Source organism: Epinephelus fuscoguttatus, linkage group LG19 (genome assembly GCF_011397635.1).
Source record: "Epinephelus fuscoguttatus linkage group LG19, E.fuscoguttatus.final_Chr_v1".
In the NCBI taxonomy this organism is placed as follows: Eukaryota; Metazoa; Chordata; class Actinopteri; order Perciformes; family Serranidae; genus Epinephelus; species Epinephelus fuscoguttatus.
In genome coordinates this window covers 5,251,700-5,275,965 of record NC_064770.1, presented here as the reverse complement: position 1 = coordinate 5,275,965, position 24,266 = coordinate 5,251,700, and the positions used below count along the sequence as shown (strand labels likewise).

Below are 24,266 nucleotides of genomic sequence, written 5' to 3'. Positions count from 1 at the left end.
TGTCTTAGTTACAACATGATTGAGCTAACTGGAGTAGTTTCATGTCGTATCCGACAACGGGAGGCTTTTAACAGATGACGTCCTGATGTTAGCTTTGCTGCTGGTGTTAGCTGTCCCTGCCAGCTGCAGCCACTTGTGCTTTTTAGACATCGTGATTTCCCAAAACTGAATAAATACCACACATAGCAACACAAAACTGCTTTGCTAGCTCAATCATGTTGTAACTAAGATATCTGCTGGAAAAAATATTTTTTTCACAGACCGTTTAATGAGTTATTACAGACACCGCTAACGGCTAAGAAATAGTAATGTTTGTTCAATCATTATGTTTATAGACGTTACAAACATCGGATTAGTCTAAACGGTGATACAGTGATGTGAAAAATGTGTGTGTGTATATATATATATATATATATATATATATACATAGCTAAAAGCTCTGCTGGTTTTCTACCCGGAAATATTTGTAAACAACAAGGCGATTCCCTCTATAGTCCGGCCGGACGGATGAGACATGGCTTTGTAAAAGATTATGTTTGTTTCTTTTAGTTGGCGAGAATGTGTCGCCGCAAACGCAAACATCCACTAACTTTGACGGCGTTTTCTGCGAGCGTGGCTGAGCCATGTCGTACCGCTACACGTGTTTCTAGTGGGACTATGTTTACAAGCACAAGAGTTCAGCGAGCCACAGAAGGACTGCCCTGCAGATTTACTATTGGTTCTGCAACGTAGGGAGTTTTTTTAAACTCTGAAATTGTATCCGCCTATCTAAACACAAAATCAGGGAGAAAGTCATCAGTCTTTAGTTAAGCAAAGCGTCTAAAGACTGACTTGTGAGTCTAATCACATCTCAACTATTTTGTCTAATTTCAAAGCTATTATCACAAAAAAGACATATGGCGTACCACCAGGTTTTGTCCTGGGACCACTGCTGTTCAGTCTTTTTCACTGGTGGTCATCAGCCATGAGCACAGTTTTTATTTTCATTCACCCTGATGACCCAAGTCCTATGTAGCTCCTGTCAATTCATGAACTAACTCATAACTGAAATTTTCACCAACTGAATCAGAGATCAATAAAGGTCTTTTTTGTTGGTCCACAAGAGCAGAGAAAAAATGTCATACATCTTACTAGTGATCTCCAAATGAAACTTCATGACCCACCAGTTGTATTTGCTGAACCCACTAGATGGCACTCTTGGTGTAATGAAAAGGGCTCAAGGGATGGCAATGTAGTTTGGTTTCAACTAGCAATGGCCAAATAAAGCTTCATGAACTATTTTCTTTATTTTTTGGGTCCACTCTGGTACTCTTTGTTCAACAAAAGGTTGAAACCAAACTGCATTGCCATCCCTTGAGCCTTTTTCAGCACATCAAGAGCGCCATCTAGTGGGTTCAGCAGATACAGCTGGTGGCTCATGAAGCTTCATTTGGACATCACTACACCTTACTGAATAAACATGTGAAATGTAAGCTCAAAACATTACATGTCACCATCATCTTCTAACTTAGCCCTCACATACAAATAAGTGAAACATTATTTAATTTCAAAGAATATTGTTATGGTTGTATTAACATATTTCTTTCACTGCACTCTCACAAAGGTGTTCTTGCTTTTTCAGGCTGGTTAGGCCTGTACTATGAATCACCTGACATCACCCATATTGTATACAATATACCATTAGGCAAGGATAAAAAGAGTTCTAGAATACCACAATCAAGTAAAAAATGTTTCTCTAAATCCATTTTAATTAAGTAAAAATACTTTAAAATGAACTTAGACAAAAGTATAAAGTCAGTTAAAATGTATCCTAAGTAAATGTTAATGTTGTACCTGATGATGACATATGATCCTGCTGTTAAAGATCACATTAAGACCACAAAATACATTGCAAACCATATTAGCAAACAGCAGCAACATCAGTGTTCTGTCATAGGCAGTGGTGACACTAACAGCCTCCTACTAGACATCATTACAGCCAGACTTTGAATAACAATCTTTCTCAAGTCTCCTTCTTATCTGAGTTACAAACATAAACACACATCTTGACCTGCACCTTAGCTTGTTGAGCAAGCCACCAAAAAAGCATTAATGGGAAACAGTACACTGCTAATGTCTGCTTGCAAGATAAAGCACATTTGTGTACTTTGTCACTTGTTCCCCTGCCAGTGCTCAGCCTGCCAGCTGCTGGTCATTGAGTAGAGAACTGATAATTGAGAGAAAAGGACAGAAACTTTTAACTGCGTTAGAAAACTTAAAGGCATACCTTTTTTTTTACTGCCAATTACTGCCAGTGTTGTATTATAACAATGTCAGAAGTGTGTGTAAATGAATTGTGATAAACCTCTCTCCATCTTACCAACACCCAGATCTCCCTGCTCATCTCCCAGGAAAAGAAAAGATTTTTGCTGGCCCTAGGGCTACTGCTCAGACTACAGATAGAGCTTCCTCATTTTTGTATGCCTGCAACAGACACATAGAGTTTAGCTCAAAACAGCAGGTTATGTCCCTCATGACCAGTTAAAACATGACAACAGATAAGAATTTAATCAAACTGATGGTCACTCACATTGCATCAGTTAGGATATGGTGTTAGATCAAATTAAACAAAAAACAAACAAAAACAAAATCCACTCGAGTAGTATATTTTTAAGACTGTATCTGTACAAGGTATCTATTTTTTCATACTTTCATGCCTTCCTGAAATTTCACCTGGGTAAACAGAATATGATGGTATTACTATGTGATGCTAGTCCAATACCAAAAATCATATTGTCGGAATTTCCAAATATCCATCATACCACCCAAGCCAAAATTGTATTTAGAATACCACCAATTTAAATACGCATTGCTCCACCACCATGTTGGCCGTTTTCTGTGTGTGCCACAGTCTTCATCCTCTGTTTTCTCGGGTCATGTACCACCTAGGGGTGAGAATCTCTGGGCACCTTAGTCTTCGATTCCATTATGATTCAGAGGGCAATTAGTTTAGTTGATAAAACAATTATCAATGCATCAAAGTTTTTGATTTGCATACATGATTATTTTTTCTCACTGTGTGACTAGTTGTTACTTTTAAAACATAGGACACTGTATCTGTAGTGATCCATAGTTAAATTAGCAGATAAAGTTACATGCATACAGAGGTTGCGCAAGACTTCTTCATCGCCGGTCATTTTGACCAACAGGGTCGTAAAAATCCGGTCATAATCTATTTTTACCGGTCATTTTAATTTTCGTTTTTAAATGATAATAAAGATAGCCTATTCAAAGACATTTAGTTTTCATTCGTTCGTTTTTAATAAATCCAACAAGCAAGTTATAAAGTGTGCATCAATAAGGACATGAACGAAAAGAACAGACATCCACACACCTGTGCCGCGAGCGCTTCTGTCAAGCTGGATAGAGCGGATCGTACCAAACAGGAAGTCGGACACAGAAAAGACGAGAGAATCCGGCCAATTTTCAAAATAAAATAACAACAGTACGGGGAACATGAGGAGAAAATACCATGTTTATAATTTAAAATAACACAACAGTGCATAATGGAACACATTTTTTAATACCCTAATCACTTCATTGCAATTTTAATTTTGTGTCACCGAGCCTACAGGCATAACTACATAAATGAAATGGTCAGAACAATATGCCCTATTCATTCAGTGTTAAATTGTTTTTGTCCAGTGACAAATTATGATTAACTTATTATGTTATAAAAAACGATTAAAATATGGCCTTACCCATGTTGAAAATGACCTGTTGAAGTGAAAAAACGAATACTGACGGGAACAGACGAGTGGAGTCGAGCGCAGGAGAAATGCGCTGCCTGTGGTGTGGACAGTCAAGCGCGCGGCACTAACGCATCCTGTCCAGGCCGTTATGTCAGCAACGCTATATGAAGCAGATGAATTACTTTTTCTCTGCAGTGTGAAAACGGCAGCCACTTAAACCACTGACTGTGCGCTCCACTGCCAAGTGGGCAGGGGTGGTAATTGCAACCGGTCAAATGACCGACGGCCTTCAGATTTTCCGGTCATTGTTGTAAAAAAATGGTCAATGACCGAGAATATCTGGTTAACGCGACCCCTGCATGCATAGCTTTTGGCTCTTGCACAGATTGCCTTTAACCACACAGCCAAAGTGCTTCCATACCTGAGCTTTTAAACCAGTCAGATTGTATCCATCTGCAGTTGCACATGTTAATGTTTTTAGGGATATTTATGCTGGCGTAGTGACCAGTGACTGCATAGCGTTATATTTCACCAGAAGTGGTATGATGATAATTACTACATACTATTGAAGGGCAAATAGCCTGCAGCCTTTTATTTTAAAAAGTTAACTGCATTAATTAATTATTTTGAAAGCAGCATACACTCTTCTGTCTGTATGGGAATAGCAAAATGAGGGGGAAGCAGAGTGCGCTGCTGTTTTGTTTGGGTTATGTCTCCAGCAGTGGAGGGCAACCTCTCTACTGCATATTAGCTACTGAAAAATACGCTTAGCGCACTGGGCACAGGTTTTTTGAGCTAAAACAGACTGAGCAGAGTTATTTTCTACACCAGAGTTGGATTATTGCTGCACTATGTGCTGCTCAGTCAGTCTTGTTTGTTAACGTTACTGCTGATCACTGCTCCGCTCTGTTAATGTTTGTGTCTAGGTGATGGCAGAAGAAAGTATTCACAATATACTTCACGCTTGCCTTGCAAATGTAATTATTTAGACGTGAAATTAGGGTCGCACATGGTTGCAAGTGCTGATCTGTGTTAGGATGAATTACCAGTTAACTCCAGTGTGTCCACACTGTAGACTCACCAGGTGCTACACTGCTCTTGCGGTTGCCTCTCTCCTTCTGTCAACATCACAGACAAATTAATACCAAACACCATTTTTTTTACAACCATTTTTTCTCTGTCTCATCATCATAAATCACAAGATCACATGTTTTTTGTTTGGTTTAAATAAGAAAAATTTTGTTAGCTATGATTCAGCATTTTATAAGTTATAAGCTGTCTCCAAGTTCACTTTTTCATCCACTTATGTTTTCCTCTGTGAGCAATTACAGTTGTTCAGAACTGTTCTATTTTGTCAGTGTGGTTGGTGAGGTGTGTGTGTGTGTGTGTGTGTGTGTGTGTGTGTCTACCTTTGCCATCTCCTGTGTTATAAATACTTTATTGAGCTGTCTGCTTTAGACGGTTTAACGTAGCCATAGCAGTGTACAAAATCATTGATTACTTGTTCATCTCTGTCTCGGTCTGTTTATCTACAGGCCCATACTGCAGTTCCTTTGGAGCCCACATACCTAGCAGATGGTGAGTACTTTGACTTACAGGAAAATATTCCCAAATCACTGTTTTAATGCAAATACAAATACACAGGTTCAACATTTTGTGGGGATTTCAGCATATTGAACAGTTAAACAGGATGCATGACTGGTGTTGTGACCTCTCACTGAAAGTCATGTAATTTAAAAGGCCAGTGAACTTTCTTCAGCAGTTGAAAAATATTGCAGTTGATTATGACTCATTTATTTATTTTCACAGTTAGAGAACAACAGTGGTTTATCATTACTGAACACAGGAGCTGCTGGTCTGCCACTGCCTCAGCCAGTTATTTTATTTGTGTGATTGTGTGACTGTGGCAGTTAAAAGCATACGTCCAGATTCACCAAAGTCTACAAACTAACTAATCAAAGTGGTGGTTGAGGCACCTCCTGTGCTCATTGAGCCAAAATTACCATTTTTGTCAATGGAGTCTGATGGCTTTGACGAGAGCATTGATGGGGAACTAAAACCATTAACAGCTTCCCCATCAAAACGGGCTGTCCGACAGAAAGGTAAAGTTGTGAAAATACTCTCAATATAGCATATACTTGAACTGATATATATATATATATATATATATATATATATATATATTTACTGTATGTATATACATTTTTTAAAGTGGAACTTTTTTTAGGCAGCTATAATAAGTTATGACCCCATCAACAGCAGTACATCACTTTTTCTGTGTCGGTACTCCTACCGTTTCTCCAAACTGGGGGACCAACAGACATCTGCAGTATGTAATACACTGACTATGGATTAGAGACAGCAAAGTAGCTCAACGACAATGGCCAAATGCAATTATGATGCTGAATCTGTTAAACTGTGGGTCCTTGAACTAATGACGAGGGAGAAATCTGTATTCTATGTCTGGACCAGTTGGGAGCCACTGCCCCATACAACCCCTCATCAAAAAATTCAATCTATCCCTTTATCCATGTGGAAATACAGGGTGTGGTATTTAATAGACAAGGACATTTAGTTGGAGACAAAGCAAAAGCCAAGAATTGTCCATAAATTGGGCATTCACTATTAAAAAATATGTAAAAATATAAATACATTTGTTCTTATAATGAAAAGAGCTTTACTGCATTTAAAACATAAAAGGACAGAATGACCCTAATATTGTCTAGGAATGTGCAGCTGTATGAAAGGAAAATACAGTATAAGGTAAAAGAAATATGCACAATGCAAAAAAAATGCATTAGTGTAATGCATTGAGTTGAATTTGGAAACTGTAAACACCAGAGGCAGCTGATCAGCACAGTGTCCTCTAAAAAAACACACTATTTTTGGTCCCATTAGTGTTTTCCATCAAACACAAGCCCTTCCTCACCCTCCCTTCTCACACCTCTCAAAACTTCACAAAAGGTGGAGAGAGCCTCAAAGAAACCACACAGGCTCATTAGACACAAGTCTCAGGGGGAAACTGAGCTGTCAACACAGCAGCAAATGCTCAAGACACAACAAACAACACTTTGTTAAAATAAAGCTGGACATCAACATGCACAACAATCAGCCAGCCTGCACACATACAGAGAGAGAATATTAGTATTCCTGTCATATACCTGCTCAACAGCAGGGCCAGGGCTGTGCTTACACACACACACACACACACACACACACACACACACGTCATGAAGCAATCATGCAGGTAGGCTCCCTGCTGCTGACAGAATAGACTTGGGCCATGAAGCTGCTGCACCATAGGTGTGTGTGTGTCTATGTGTTTGTGTATTTATGTTTGTATTATGTTGAGTCAAGACGGACAGGTGAAAGGCGTTACAAAATCAAAGCAGGAGCGATTTTATTTTGTATTGTCATTTCTATTATTGAGGCTTTCATGTCATAATAACACTCCCAGTGGGGGTCTTTACTCTACAGGGAGGTATACCAAAACTTTGGAGCCCATCAAAAACAGACCAGTGGAAAACATACCCAAACAAACCTGATGAGCATAAATACGTTTTCAAAAAAAAAAAAGAGGGATCTGAAGGTGACTCGAGCACAGTCAGACCCAATCCAAAATGTGCTCAAACTGAACAGTCTCCAACAGTCAGACAACAGCAACACTGGCAGCAGCATGACACTCCACCAATTAATGAGTAGCCACTGTGATAAAGAGTAGCACTACATGTCATTTGTCCTCCATGTCACAGCTCACACTCTCTGTCTGTCTCAAAAAAAGTTTTCTCCTGTGATGATGATACGCCACGAAATCAAAGCTGATAGAGCAAAAAATTGGATCCACTCAGGTATTTGACATTTGACACATAGTCCTGCAGCAGTAGATCAGCGGTCTCAAGGTATTATGGTATACCCAGATATTTAGAAATCCTAAAGGTGTGCTTTTCAAAAATACCGATGCTTCTCTTTCTATTAAAGGTCCAGTGTTTACAATTTAGGGGGATAAATTGGCAGAAATGGAATATAATATAATAAGTATGTTTTCTTTAGTGTATTATCACCTGAAAACAAGAATTGCTATGTTTTTGTTAGCTTAAAATGAGCAGATTATATCTACATGGGGAGCCGGTCCTCATCAGCGGAGTCAGTCATATTGCACCATCATGTTTTACAGTAGTCCAGAACAGACAAACTAAACACTATCTGTAGAAAGGGACATTCGCATGTTCGCGTCGACCACTGTAGTAAGAAGCCTGTGCACACCAAGTGGCACTGGGAAAACATTTTTTCTTTATGTGAAACTGCTTTATTCAGTGTTCATAGTTTAATTATGAAGGGACAGTGCAAATTAATACACTTAAATACACATGGTATAAAAATCCATCCATCCATCCATATAAAACATCTGTATAAAAATTCCAGCATTTGCCAAAAAGCTATTTTTCATCTGTAGTCCCTTGGCCAAGATGTTGCAGGCTATCTAAAATACAACAAAGCACAGAAAAACAAACAAAAATAATAAACAAAAAATAAAACAAACAAAAAAACAAAACAGGGCATACAGTTTAAAAGAACACAAACAAGAAATAATTTTAACACAATTCTTGTAGTCACATGTATGTAATGATCATCAAATGTGTGATTCAGTGCTAAAACTTGAGGCAAGGGTGAAGCAGTATGAAAGGACACAATTTTTAAAAGCACTAGAGGCAGTAGTGACATATTTCCATTGTTGTTCTCTGTAAAGTGTCTTTGAGTATCCTGAAAAGTGCTATATAAATCTAATGTATTATTATTATTATTATTATTATTATTATTATTATTATTATTCTTAAATGGAAAAAACATTGCAACACTAGCAGGACATTATTAGCAGCAGCAGAAAAGAGTTTTGTGCTTGGATGTGTATGTATTAATCATCCATGTTTTTCACTGATTACTGAAAGAGCTATAAATCTTAAGTTCTCTGATATGAATTGGAATTACATTCCACACTGAGTTTTTTTTATGACAGTTTATTTGTTTTGGAGAAGAAGCGACCTCTGCAGATAATTTGGCTCCCAGTAAAACCAACTACTGACCAGCTACAACATGCTGAACAGTGTAGGAGAAACTAATGATTGTTTTTAACAGTTTAAATCACCTGAGGCCTGTAAAGTGAAGCCAGTTCAACTTTCCCAGGATATCTTCTCCTTATCTGGTTTGTCTAACCCTAACACTGACTGTCTGGATAACCTGTACTACGAAGCTGGTTATCAACCAGTTCAGTCAACTCTGGGTTTTCCTGTCCAGCCATGAGCGCGTTCATGTGAAAGAGGCGCAGGGTATTAATTGCGAGAACCATAAATGAAGTAGGCTTGTTCATGTGATATGAGATGAAACGATAGAAAAAGTGTCTGCAACTACAAGACGGTAAAATGTCAGTGGCGTGGATGTAAACAATAATTTGTAATCTTAAAATGGAAAATCTTTAAACATTGAAAATACTATAAAATTCACTGTCATTCGAGACAATTACATGCAGGCATCACGGAGCTATGGGCCTATGTGACATTAGTATAGTATATAATTTTGCTGTTTAGTTGGATGATGATGATAATAGTACTCTGAATATGTCACATAAAACACAAAAGTAACACCAGACTGTTTCTGCTGCTGAAATGAAGGGAGGAAAAGTAGTTAATGACTGATGAGGTCTGTCTGCCCGAAATGTTACATTTATAATAACAGGAGCCAGTAAACAGTGTGTGGATTATTTCACTGATAAAATAATATCTGTTTTATCCTAGTTCTCATCATGTAGGTGTCTCATGTTATTTTGAGCTGCAGTGATGGAATCAGAGTGTAAAAGTAGCATCACTGCAGACTAAAACAAACTTTGCAGAATTTCAAATCCTGCTAAAATCATGTGTTTAGTTTTGTAAATGATCTCTCCATTTGTTAGAAGCTTTTTTTAAAAACAAAAAAAAAACTGTGGAAATAGAGCCCTGGAAATATTAAATTATTCTACTGACCTATAAAAGCATATAGGCTACTCTTTTTTACCTGTCACTCCGGACTTCTGTTCATGGATACTTTTTCTTCAGTGATCAGATTTTGGGATCTTTGTGATCCGATACCCTGAAGTTAACCTGCTCCGAAGCAGGTTAGCTTTTCAGCATAAGTGGACATGGTGATTTTTCCTGGTAAAAAGAGAACCAGCTTCGTAGTACTGAAAACCCAGAGTTACCCTCAGAATTAACCTTGCTATCTTCAAATCCTGCTTTGTAGTACAGGGCCCTATTTCAGAAAGCAGAACTAGTGAAAACTCTGAGTATGTTAAGCTTCAGATGAGGGAACCTCTGAGTTTTCTGTTTCACAAAGCCAGTTTAGCGTAACTCTGACTCAGTTACTATGGCAACATACTCCATGAAGCAAACCTGCTGGCTTTCAGGTTTGCTTCATCTAAGCCCGAAGCATATCACTCGCTGAACATGTACCAGGAAGGAGAGACATGGTGTGTCCTTTTCTGAATGAAGTCGTGGACGTTGCGGCACAATTTATTCAGAGGCTGTTACGTAAAGATAAGGTGATTAGACCCCCATTTGCATGTCTCCCGGGAGGAGTGTCTATTTGAAAGACACAATTTAACCTCACACTCTATCATTTATCTTAACAATCAGTTCCACCCAGATATATCAAATATTACACATTTTTGCATCATCATCATCATCATCGGAGCAAATTTTATGCATTGCCCTTCAATTCTTCAGCAGTAGCAGTTTTCTTTATAACATCAGAGACACTGTGAGCATACAGTGAGCTAATTCAGAAAGCAGGCTCAACAAACTCTTAGCCTAATCCCAATCTCCGGGTTGACTGAGCCTGAGCTGGGACACTCCAAGTTTTCAGTTCCAGAAGGGCTGATCAAAATTAACTCAGTCAACTCTGAGTATGTTCAGCCTGAGGGAAGCGCATTCACAGTGAGCACCAAAAGCCATCATCAGTGGAGTGCAGATGACATGATTTTCAGTGGCAGAAAGCGGAGTTAAAAGCAAAGCCGCTTATTTCATCCCAATTGAATCCGAGATTTAAATGATCACAATGAAGACTTTGAACATGTCTTCAACAAAAAAAAAAAAATTAAAATAATGAAAAATCTATTATGGCAGCTGCAGCTAAACAGCATGAGGTGGGATGGGAAAAGATTGCAAGGCATGTTAATGTAAAGGTAATGTGAAGTGACATTTTGTAATGTGATACATTAATGTGTGTCTACTATACAGAAAATATAGAAACATCTTTATATCTAAACAGTGTTGATATATTTTAAAGGGAAATTTCAGTTTATTTCAACCTGTCTCCTATCCTAAATTTGTTTTAAGTGACTAGTTACTAGTGTTTTGAAAACACCCCCATTTTCACAGGTAACTTAGCCTATCCCTCCCGCTGCAGGAAATAATGGTTTAATCCTGGAAAGCTATTGATGTAGCACTTTTCTCCTTATGAAAGTAACACGGTGATTATTCGACTAATGAGAATTTGGTCGGACGAGAGCATAGCGACCAAATAATCGAATAGTCGACCAGGAGACTACAGCCCTACTGTACAGGCAGCTGAGTTGAGAAGATGGTGACTTCGACTGATGGGGACAAAGTTACAGGACTAGTAAAAAGCTGGCCATCACAGAGAGACAGTGTGGACAAACAGCATGTAGATCTAGCATATTTTCACATCTAATTGATAAAATAAAGCTTTATTTTGACCAAACCAGAGATGGTTAATTTTGGAACAATGGAAAGACTAATCAAGACAATTTTGGTGAATTCTTTTTTGTTTCTGTGTTGTTGTTATTTTATTTTAACTACACAAATACTGTCACATACTGTATACCTGGGTAAAATGACAGGAGGGTATGGTGGTATGATACTGTCTAAGCTTAGACAGCCGAGAACAGGACCCTAAACTGAAAAGAATATATGTATATATATATAAAAAAGGCTACAACCAGTGAGCAATGGCAGCGTGTATTTTTGAAATGAAATGGCAGAGAGCGGAACGTCCACCTGAAGATGACCAGGATCTCGGCTCTCGGCTCCGGTTCACTGAGCCTGGCGGAAAAGCGTAGGGACGTTAGCACTAGTCGGCTGCCATGCTAACATTTTAACTCTTCTCCCGGCTCCCGGCTCAGTTTGAGTTGGAGCGTTAGCGTGGCAGCCGAGTAGTGCTAACGCTAACAGGAAAGCAGGGAAATAGCTAAACACAGCAGAGACTGAGCGTGAGTGAAAGACATCGCTAACTTCTAAACTAAGCCAAACTAAGTTGGCTGTTTAGGTTTTATTTGCTCGCCCCTGTGGCGAGTAAATCTGCCTGCAGTGAAAGCGGGGCTAACCGGTGCTTTCTCCTCAGGCTCCACTTGACTCAGCTGCCAGCACAGCTAGTTAGCCTCCGCTAGTTTCCCAGCTAGCAGCACCGAGCCCTGGTTTGTTAGTCAGGTTAATGTAGGAAGAAGCAGCGGGTATGTCGGGCAGCTGAGTGAAGTGGAGCCTGCGGAAGAAACACCGGGACCGTCTGGATGTAATAGTCCGTGGAGATGCTGCGGTGCTCGGCTGCACAGACGAGGCAAGTGGGGTGGGGGGTGGAGAGCAGAGGTAGAGGGAGGTGTGGCTCATGACACACTTTGTTTTGGTCTACAGGCAGTGCACAACAGCAAACCTAGCGGTGAAACGATTTCGCTTATTGCCCCTTTAATACACATCAAGCCAAGTCACAGTCACAGCAGTATGTAAAAACAAAAAGTCTATAAGATCTGATTGAGTTGAAGCAAGAACAGCAAATATGATGTTCTTGCTTCATCTCAATCAGATCTTATAGACTTTTTAAAGACAGATCTGGTGTGTTAATTATCATTAGCAAAAATCAGTATACTTGTATACATGTTTAGAGCCTGTCAAAAAAAAAAAAACTGTTTTGGTCTCTAAAGCTAATTTGCCCATTCAGCTGTATCTGTTTAAACGGGTGAATTTTCACATAACTCACTCACTACTCATTTTTTGGTGGTCAGTTCATCACACATCACCATCAGCATCAGGTTGATTACAGGAGTCAATTGGTGACTCTAAATTTGCCTTAGGTGTGAATGTGAGTGTGATTTGTTGTCTGTCTCTATGTGTAGCAGCCTCTTGCCCAGTGTCAGCTGGGATAGGCTCCAGCTTCCCTTTGACCCCTAACAGGATTAGTGGTTATGGAAAATTAATGAATGAACTAAAAAACAGCACACTAAAATAGCGACTGTTAGGGCTACAGTTATACTCTGTGATTCTTTGGTTACACCATAATGATGTTACCAGTAGCGGCTCATGGTGAAATTGGGTGGGGGGGCTTACTACAAAAATATTCTGATGCCAAAAGCTCTCTCTCTCTCTCTCTCTCTCTCTCACACACACACACACACACACACACACACAGACTATTTTCCACTGTACACACAAACAGGAAAGGTAAAGATGCTCCTTTTAATAAGAGGTTAGGGCTTGGGCCTACCTTATTTGAAGAGAAGCTCACATCGATGGCCTTTCTGGGATGCAAACAGGTTAATCATGCACCGACATGAAAATTTGTGGACGAAGCCGAAGCCGAATATTATTAAACGTTTGGCCAAATACCAAGTACCGAATACTGAATATCATTGTTTAGTTGTTCATTAGTTTTTGCAGATGAACCCCCTCCAGATTAGTGTTGTCATGGTATCAAAATTGGGACCCACTATGCGATACCAATGAAAATATCATGGTTCTGAGTAGTATCATGATACCACAGTGAAAATGAGGCAGATGTGCCTTTTGTCATTTATAAAAAGATAAATCACTTTTCTATAACACATCACTGATATTTCAATGGAATAAATTACTTATTGACTTATTCATACTTCAAAAACAGCATCAATAAGTGATTAACATAGGGGGGGATCAAAATAAAATAAATGAATAAAATAAAAATCAACCAGCCACCCTCCTCCCCTGGCAAGTCCCTTCATAAGTAAAGAACAGTCCCTAAAGTGCGGTGAGGTTTGTGGGCTGTGAACGGCTCGTTTCTCCTCTGACACATCACATACCTGTGTTCGGCTGGCTCGGCTGTTCAGGTACTTCTGGGCAGTCATGACACCAAGAAGAGGATATTATTGGAGCCGACTCCTCCGTCGCCGGGTAAGCCGATGGCCGGCGTATTTGACAGGAATACATTAACGTTACTGTCTGTGTCTGTGACCCCCGTTCAACCCACCCAACCGATGGGATTCACCTTTCGTTTCTGCTGGTGGTTGAAATCTGTAGGCTGCTCACACAGCATGCTGAATGATTTAAGCCTATTTTGCTCGCTCAAAACTATTTTTAGTCGCAAATGCGAGTGCCGTGACGGGCGGATCACCACACTGCCGACATTTTACTCCGCCCATCACGGCACGCTGTTTGATTGCGTTATCAAAACACGCCACTATTATTCGGCCTTGCTTTTAACTTATTCCACCAAATACCGAATGTGTGTTTTTTTGCAATATTCGGCCGAATATATTTGGTTACCAAATATTCGGTGCATCCCTAGTTAATCACCAAGTCATTTAAGTCCGATGATTTCTGGATGAGGTCCCGCTCGATAGATAGCATTTAAAATAATCCACCTCGTTCAGCATGATGCTAACACAGTTCGCAAGACTCAGTGCTCACTCTCCCACTACAGTAACAGCAATCAAGGATAAATCAAGGGGGCTTGTCATGACACCTGTCACTCATGATGTGACAACAATGATTGGAAGCTGATTCTAGGAGTATGGGCTGTAAAAAAAATAAGCCCATTTAGATAAATCCTGCGTTTTGTGACTATTTTAGTGCTGTTGCTGGTATAGGTTCCACCAAGTTCTAATGTTCAGTAACTAATATTTTAATATTTTCTTTAATTTAATAATTTTCTCGTCTTTATTGTAAAAGATAGGCAGGGCTTAGCCCTGCTAGCCCATTTATACCAACCGTCTCTGGATGTTACCCAACCAACTGACTAATGGTACCCGACTGTTACTCAAAGTGATTATGGCCTTAAGTAAGTATGATTTCAAGCCTTAATAACATTTAAACGGGTGACTTATGTGAAAATTCACCCGTATAAATAGATACAGCTGAACGGGCAAATTAGCTTTAGAGACCAAAATAGTTTTTTTTGACAGGCTCTAAACATGTTTATTTGTGCTATTAAGTTGGACATTTTAATATGGGTGTTTATGGGGATTGACTGACCTCTGGAGCCAGCCTTAAGAGGCCATGAGAGGAACTGCAGTTTTTAGCATGTTTGCTATAAACTACAGAGCCCAATTCAAAACCTTTCTTTTTTTGGCAAAAAAAATAAAATAAAAAGAGACATAATGTAGGACAATGCAGGAAGTGATGTGCAGGAAGTAATAAGAGGTAAGGAGAGAAAGAGGGATAGATAAGAGGAAAGGAAGAAGGCAACGAAGGACTGGGAGGAGAGAACTAAAACAGAATGGATGAAAGAAGAGAGGAGAAGTTAAGAAAAGGAATTTGGACAAAGGAGAAAAAAGAAGGAATGATCAAAAGCTGAAGGCAGCACTCCTCCTCTTTCTCCTCTCATCAGTTTTTTCCCTCTCACTAAACTGTTCTTCTCCTCTGATTTGCTCTGTGTACATACTTTCTGCAAATCCCTTCATCTCTCCATCTTTAATTAATGCTGAGTCTTCATCCAGTGTGTGTATATGTGTGCGTGCATGCCTGTGTGTGTGAGTGAGGAGGGTATTGGTGCTATTTAAAGCTGGGGTCTCCATGTGTCATTTTCTCTAGATCCTTAATCCACCACAGTAGTATACAGTACACACTCAAGCATGCATGCGCACACTGCTCTCTAGTTGTAATAGAGGTCAACTGAAGGTGTTGGTTTCATGGTGTAGTTGTTAGAGCCAAATGAACTCATTTATTCAGTACTGGAATGTTTCTCACACACAACCTCCATACATCCATCAGCCTCTACACATTCATAGATCTATGCCATTTTCAGTTTGAGCTTAAAGGGACAGTTCACAAAAAAATTAATATATATATATATATATATATATATATATATATATATTTCCTCCTACCTGTAGTGCTATTTATCAGTCTACAGAGTGTTGGTGATATTAGCTGTAGAGATGTCTGCCTTCTCTCCAGTACAATCGAACTACATGGAACTCAGCTTGTGGTGCTCAAAGCACCAAATAAAAAAAAAAAAAAAAATTTAAAAAAAACTTTTCAAAAACTAAACAGCAGTGTCTTTTCTGGAAATCATGACCCAGTTACTCAAGATACTCCACAGACCTTGTTGTGAGCAGTTTCAAGTAGGAACTACTGTATTTTCTTTCTGCCCAACTACAACACCATGACAGTTACAAGCAAGTTTCTGTTAAAAGTGACCAGGTAGTGCAGCCCATCTACGGTGAACGCAGCATAAAATCACTCTCTGTGCCCTCATCTAATCCAAGTAATGTAACTAAAACACAATAGTGCGTGTGTATGTCAGTAAGGGGTGATTGCTCTGAGACAACAAGGGAGGCTGAACTTCCCCTAAAATTTCATAGAAGAAATGGTCAAATATGCACTATTGAATTTACATTAAAATAAGAATTTACATTGCATTAAATGTGCACTAGGATGCGTTTCACATCATGACTATGATGTTCAAACATCAGCTGTTTATCACCAGTTTTCAAGCGCGACCTCCCTGTCATACATTCTCATGTCAGCACAGTGGACGCGGAGCCTCTAAGCATTCCTATGAGACAGCGCTGAGCATATTTTTTTCATGCAGCAAAGCGAGACGGTCAGTGGATAAATGCAACAAATGCGGCAAGAGAGGACGCACGGTGTATGCATGATTGGAGGAATTGTCTAAAAGGCTGAACCCTTTTGCGATTGACAGTGCTTGGGAAATACACACCGGCATCATCGCATTTCGAGCTCAGGCCCATGCAGATATTTGCGAGTGGAGTCTTCTGACAGAGTGCCATCCGGAGTTCCTTATTTCCATAAGCCATATAGCTCATTTTCACCATTAAACCCATCTGAAAATCTTTGAGGTGTGTTTTGCTGTGGTTCTATGGCATGAGTGTGGTTGAAAAATGGCTTCAATTAAATGTTCCTTTTATAAGTTACTGCCTCGCTACAATATGACAAATTTTATGATGTCACCTTAAAGTGAGCTTCCCCTGTTTGAAAGACCAGCAGCCGCCACTGGTGTCAGTGGCATCATAAACACAGTTTTACATTTTGCAAAACACATTTTTGTGCTGCCATTCAGAGAGTGAGTTGACGAGACTGATATCAAGCTAATGTGTGTGTGTGTGTGTAAGTATGGGTCCAGAGTCAGGTCTTGGTTAGCCAACACATTCCCTTGGTCTTGGACTTTCCTCATCGACATATGATGTGCAAGGTGCCCTGGATGCATTTGTTACATGCATTGTGTCTTTTCAAAATACACTTCAGTTTTCACAGGAAACATACAGCTTGCATGCAGTGTCTTTCAAAATAAATGTACTATGTCGGTACAACAATTCTCCTCAACAATAAATGCACATGGTTATGTTAAGCCAACACTTGCATGTGGTTTGGCTTGCTTTGTTGTGCGGCCACATTTCCCACTGATGCTGTCAGGTGCAGTGTGATAGGATGGCTTTTTTCATTGATGTCTGACACAGAAGTCACTGCCCAAGTAATCTCTCAAGACAGATTCTGCAATTTACATTGTAGAATCTGTCGGCAGCCCTGTGTGAAAGATGACTAGAGAAGGGGGGAGGGCGGGGCTTTGAGTTTGAACGATGCTGCACTTTAGCCAGTCACAATGGAGGGTGCGTGGCAGAGACGTGCAGGTGTCCCCAGGAAATGTGTACCTACAGAAACAGCAAGCTCTGCGTCCATAGCGAGCACTCCACCCAAACCGCCGTCTCGTCAACGTGTAAAAAAAAAAATAATAATTTCCAGCGGATGTCTTAGTTACAACATGATTGAGCTAACTGGAGTAGTTTCATGTCGTATCCAACAACGGGAGGCTTTTAACAGATGACGTCCCAATGTTAGCTTTGCTAACTGTCCCTGTCAGCTGCAGCCACTGATGCTTTCTAGACATTGTGATTTCCCATAACTGAATAAATACCACGCAGAGCAACACAAAACTGCTTTGCTAGCTCAATTATGTTGTAACTAAGATATCCGCTGGAAAAATTTATTCACTGGCCGTTTATTGAGTTATTACCTTATTTTTATACAGTCTATGGTTATTACAGACACCGCTAACGTCTAACGTTAACAGCTAACAGTTAGCCCAGCTAATATACGATGTTATTATTGTTATTTACAAAACGTGCACACAGAAATAGTAACGTTTGTTCAGTCATCGTGTTTATAGACTTAACATCAGATTAGTCTACACGGTGATATAGTGACGTGAAAAATGCGATATATAGCTAAACTCTGCTGGTTTTCTACCCGAAGTATTTGTAAACAACACGGCGATTCCCTGGGGGCACCGCCGGAAGTGAAGGGCGTGATCGATCACCGAGGCCCCTGCACTTATGTTAGTCGAAAAACTCCGGGCTGTGCCTCCAGAGGTAAAGGAAGAAAAAAAACTTTTTTTTTTTTTTTTTTTTTTTTTTTTTTTAACCAATGCATTTCCAGATTGCTGCCCAAGTGCTTGTATTTGATGAAATTGAGACGAGTTAGGTTAGTTTGGCTTAGCATAGAAATAGGGAACAGGGGGAAACAGTGAGCCTGGCTTGATCCAGCCCAGTCTGCAAAGCATAAATACATTACATTTGTATGTTTCATACTGTACATGTCATGCCAGTTTTTATATGTGCTGACTTTGTCATCAGGAGGTGGAGGGGATAGTAGATTGCTTGAAACCTGGGCGAGACATCTGCCAAACTGCTGACCACTGTAGAATTCTGTTGAAGGCCAACAAACAACAAAAACAGAACTGTGTTTTAGCAAGACATCACTGCGTTGCAGCGACTTTTTAGTTTAATGACTGATTGCTGTTTTTTTCACAGGGCACTGTTTTTTTAGAGACATCGCTGCTTTCCAGGGAGGGATTGTGCCACCAAATATGAGAATTTTGAGCCAAAACATGACCTTCTTCTCACCCAACCAAGTGTTTTTTTGTGTCTAAATCTAACCGCACGTTAACCACTAGGGGTGTAAATCATTAGTTTTAGCACAACACAATATTATATTGACTCTTTGGAAAACAACATAGTATTTGCCACTACAACAAAGTCTGCCATTATATGATTTCAATCTGGTGTGATTCAGGGGCCTGCCATCTATATGAGACACTATACACAATCTGTTACAGAAAAAAAACTGCCAGCCCTTTCTTTTATGATTTTGGCCATCAAAGTATAATTGTCAAAGCTTAGTTGCAGTAAAGTTTACTTTAAATTTGACTCTGCTAACACACTTAAAACAACACGTGATAGGTTAGCCTTTCTGGAACAATTTGTTTCATTTTAACCCAAAGACAAACTCCCAACAGCCATGAAACATGGACAGTAACTTCATTTAAGGAAAATATAAAATTCAGCTCAGTAACGACTGTCAGGGTTCATAGACAGAACAATCGTTTTTTTGCAACATTTCTTCTGGTGATTGGTTTGCTCTGTACAAAATATCACCAGTATGTTCTGGGTAATGAGTGCAGTTCTAGAATATATTTGGTTGATCAGTCTCTGCTCCTGTGTGTGTGTGTGTGTGTGTGTGTGTGTGTGTGTGTGTGTGTGTGTCTCAGAGTTAGATGGCGCTTACCCTCCCTATGGTTATGCTGATCTGCCTCTGGACAGCCTGCCGCTAGACCCGGACCTCCATGAGCCCTACATCCCCGACATGACCTATGACCCAAGACAGGCCTACCCTGAACCACTCTAACAGGTAAGCACACAACACTGTGTTCACAGTTTAAGAAGTTTCATTTCTCTTATTCCTTTCTAAAACTTTGGTCTCAAATGATGCAATATTTAAAACTTAAGAAATAAAGTTTCCTGCACAACCAATGTTCCTTGGTTCAGTATCTCTTGTGACAAAAACAACAATAATAATCATAAAAATAATCTTGTTCATTCATATCGACAGCTTTACAACACACATTATAACACTTTCAGAAACCAGAGATTACAAAGGAAATAAAATAATTCAAGTGGTAACAGTGAAATTTGTAGATTTAAACTCACCATAATAAGGACTTTGTCTTAGCATGTGTAAAAGATAAATTCTTAAGTGCAGGTTAATATAGCAAGTGTCACTGGTATGGTGAACACAAATGAGGAACCAGAGTTGAATATGTCATCCATGTTATAAAGATATTTCCCTCTGACATGCTGATAGAGTTTTCCAACATATTGTGCTTAAACAAGCATAATCTGCAGTCATCCAGGAATTATGCCCCAACAGTTACTCTCACCAATAACAGATGGACCTTAACTGCCTTCATGTGTCAAACTTCTTCTGTGTCAAAGAATTACTCTAAAGAGCCAACAAAGGAAAAAACTCTTGACTAAAAGTGAATATCATCAAGTGATTTACTCCTACACTAAAGTAGTACATTTTATAGTGTTTTGTAATAACAATGGACCATTCTTGGTGACCATATGCCAACCTTTAAATGTTGTGATTTTCACAGTAAGAATTTCAGGCACCATGAAGATTTGTCAAAACAGTTTCTAGTGTAAAACATCAGCTTGATGTTTTAGTGTATACAGCTGTCACAAAACAATGATGTAACCCAGCTCAGTGAGGGTGGGGTTTGTGTGACAGTAAAGGTAAGAAGACAACTTCCTGACATGTCTGACTTTTCTGTGATCCCACATTTTAAACATTGTTATAGCAGATGATAAAGCACAGCTGTTGTCATTAGCTTGAAATTATAAAGACTCTGTCAGACGATGTTGCAACCATGAAATAATAATTTGGTTGGACAGCTGTCTCTCACTCCTTACCAGATGTTGGCTGTGATGCAGTGTTGTTGTTTACCAGCTGAAAAGAGGAAAAGAGCTTGAAAGCTGTAGTTGGTAACTCTTATTAAATAACTTTTTGTGATATTTGCTGCAACTGTCTCTATAGCTATAAAGCATTAATGAGACATAATCTGTAAAATAATCATACTCATTTGCCCACTCTATTACTTTGTTTTGCTTTTAATGTCATTACCGCATGTGAATGAAAATAACCAATCAGAGCCCAGGAGTCTCTAACTCTCCTGTCAGTCATGTCCAACGCTGCTTGTGAACTGCAGTCACACTGTCAAACTAGGCAGTGCTGATCAAATATGAGTTAAGTGTCTTTTCAAAATAAAATTTACATAGGTTTGGACACTAAAACTACTTTAGGTTTAGAAAAAAGGTCATGGTTTGGGTTAAAATAACTGTTTGTTACATAACTTCAGTGAGTTAATGATTGTATGACATGATGTATGTTACATGTGTCATGTGACATTTATGTCATATGTGAAAGTCCTGTGTTGGTTTAACCCACCCACTACCTCTCCCTCTTTCCCGGCTTGGACTTGCTGATGGGTTTACATTGGAGTTAAAAGCCCAGCACATCTCATACAGATACATGTTTTCTGCATCAGAATGAGACCCTGATGGTCACTGACCAAGCTGCCGCATTTGATACCTTGGGAATGAGAACCGGCTGATATTGGTGTTCCATAGAGATGTTGGTTGGTGTATTTCTGAACAGGGCTAGACATTGATTCTGTACTTCATGCAAAAAATTCCCACTCTGGAAAAGTAAGTGAATATGCCTACTTCCAAAAGTATGGAACGATTCCATTAGATTGATTTTGCCATATAAAACCAGCCCATTTTCATCCTCAGGTCATCAATACTGAAGCTTTTATTGACATTGATGTTAAAGGCACCCTTTAGCGAGATGCACCAGGCTTTCAATTTACCCCAGTATAAACCCACCCCTTGGGATACTTGACACTGAGAGCAATCTGCGTGCTATAAAGAACGATAAAGTCTGCATAGGGTTAGGAGGATGGGTTGGTGGACTGGTCACACAAAACCTGATTTTGCGAAAAGTCAGTGATGTTGTAACATAATGTTACATATTTTATGTACAGTTGTCATGCACTGATGTCACTCATGGGATGTAATAACATCACGTTACAAAGCAAACATTATCTTTTTTCTAAACCTAACCAAGTACTTTTGTTATCTAAACCTAACCTTGACTGTTTCACAACATTAACCATGTGTTACAATGTGTTTCAGCTACAGAGATGTTAGAGGGTGCCCTGTGTCTCACTATGTGATACCAAGGGGCGTGCAAAGTGTCCTTTTTGACAGCTTGGGAATGAGAACAGGTTGTTAAAACTTGCTGCCAGGAGATTGGCTGTGCAGTCTGAAGTACCTGCAATTACTCTACTTTTTCAGAGTGCTTAACTAATGCGATCACAGTGCAGATATTTTATTTCTTCTTATCTTTTTGAATCCAGGTTAGTTGATGGTCATGCTTGAGAATATTTGCTGTTTTTTTTTTTGTTTGTTTTTTTGCAGGAGAATAAAACAGAAATGCTGAAAGAAAACAAGCGAATGAGCAAATCACAGGAAGAAAGACTGGGGGAATGGATGGAGGAAGAAGGAGATTGGAGTTTTTAATCACAAAGGGAATCAGCCCTTCCCAACGGATGGAAAAAAAAATCTCATCTGGCAATCAAGAACTACCAAAAGAGGTTGCTTATTAATAAAGAGATTTATTGTTTCTGTAAATGAAAATGTAACTTTGTTATAATGTTTTACTGTGGGGTGGAAGTGGGGGGGGGGGTGTCTGAAGTTTTGAGGCATTGTTACACGGGTACCTTTTTGAAGCAATCAAATTAGGCAAGAATGCATTATGTTAACTGTTTGGAATGTGCAGGGTGAGCAGGAGGGGCTTAACCAAACTCATCTGATTATCCTTACCAAATGTTTTAGCTTTCATCTGTTAAGATTTACTGGTTAGAGAGAATTTGATTTTGCTGAAATGTTGCAACATCAATTTTAAAGTGTGATTTCAGTAATCTAATGCCTGTCTTAATATAAGTTGTGATTTCCAGAGATTTTTTTCCCACATACGGATACCTCATGGGAAACACCCATATAAGTCAGTAAGAAGTTTCATTGCATTAAAGTTAACCCCAGTTTAACCAAATGTTTTAATGACACGATAAAAACCCTTACTTAAAAAAACTAAGGATTTGCCTGCAAAACAGGCAGCATTTATCAGGAATAGACTTTGTCCTGATCACCATTGCTACCAAATGCTACCCGTGTATCCCAGCCTTTAGCTGCTGTCTTTTAGATGTCTCCTCTGTGTATTTGAACAGTGCACATGTCCCAGGGTGTCCATGTGTGGTTGTTGCATGGTAGTATTGTGTACTCATTGAAATATTCTTCACCTTTACACACTGAGAGAAAAAACGAAAGACATCTGGGTTTTACAAGCCATTTTGGATTACACCAACCATTTGGAAAGTCTAAGTGAGGAACTGGACTACAAATCCCACCATGTTCCAGCCTCACTTTCACCAAGCGGATATTCTGTTCAAATGTCCATAGGATATGGACTACAAATTTCTTTGGCACCTTTGGCATCAGCCCACAAATCCCATCACCTTCCAATCACAGCCATTTGGAGCCACACCTTTCTGGTGGGAATGGACCACAGCTCTTTGATCAGCTTGTGCACACCTTCGTGGGGGACATGAAGTATTCTGCAGAGTAAATTTACAACAGTATTTGCACCATGATTACACATACACTAATGGCAAATGACTTTTGTACTATAGGATGCGTGGATCAAAGAAATTGGTCAATAACTCTATGTCACTATTAAGAGAGTGGTGGGGGCTCCAAGCTCTAATTATGATATTATAATACATGCTGCTGATCACAGCATAAAAGATTCAGTCTCTGATTGTTGTACAGCACAGTTTCTACCTAACCATCACTTCATAGTACCAAATACATCGTCTGCATTTAAGTAGCTGCAGCTGGAGTGTGGACATCGTGGACAGTTGGGGGAAAACTGCTCTGTGCACCAGAAGCTGCTAACAGTGCTTGTACACTACACAGCTGCTGTTTTTGGTTGCCATACCAACATAAGCAGCCTTAGCCTGCAATGTTAAGAAAGCACAACTACAATGACTTATCAATTGCTGAGGCAATCTACCACAGCTATACTGTTCCTGAATCTGAACATCATTAAATTTTGTTATTTTCAACTGGTTTGGTATATGTTTATTCTGCTTGCATGGAGGACTATCCAGCTCTATAGAATAATTAAAAATGGCTATATTAAAACAAATCAAACAATAAAATGAAATACAATACACATTGTTATATGTATTTCCTGTTATGTATGCATTTACTTTGTCAGAACTGAATGAAAACATTTAAAAACAATTATTACTTTAATGTGGCATTAAAAACTCATGTCACAATGACAAACATTCAGTTATCAAACAAAACGCCCCCAATTT

The 24,266-nt window shown here is 39.3% G+C and overlaps 1 protein-coding gene across 1 annotated transcript in view; it reads left to right on the top strand.

Moving 5' to 3' along the window:
* Positions 1 to 24,008, top strand: part of LOC125878809 (junction plakoglobin-like) — a 237,920-nt gene extending 213,912 nt beyond the window's left edge. Inside the window, exons 15-17 of the mRNA XM_049560200.1 lie at positions 5,267 to 5,309; positions 19,530 to 19,669; positions 22,303 to 24,008. Of these exons, the coding sequence (XP_049416157.1) occupies positions 5,267 to 5,309; positions 19,530 to 19,666 (180 nt within the window). The 3' untranslated portion in view covers positions 19,667 to 19,669; positions 22,303 to 24,008. The remainder of the gene's footprint in view (positions 1 to 5,266; positions 5,310 to 19,529; positions 19,670 to 22,302) is intronic.
* The last annotated feature ends 258 nt before the right edge of the window (positions 24,009 to 24,266 follow it).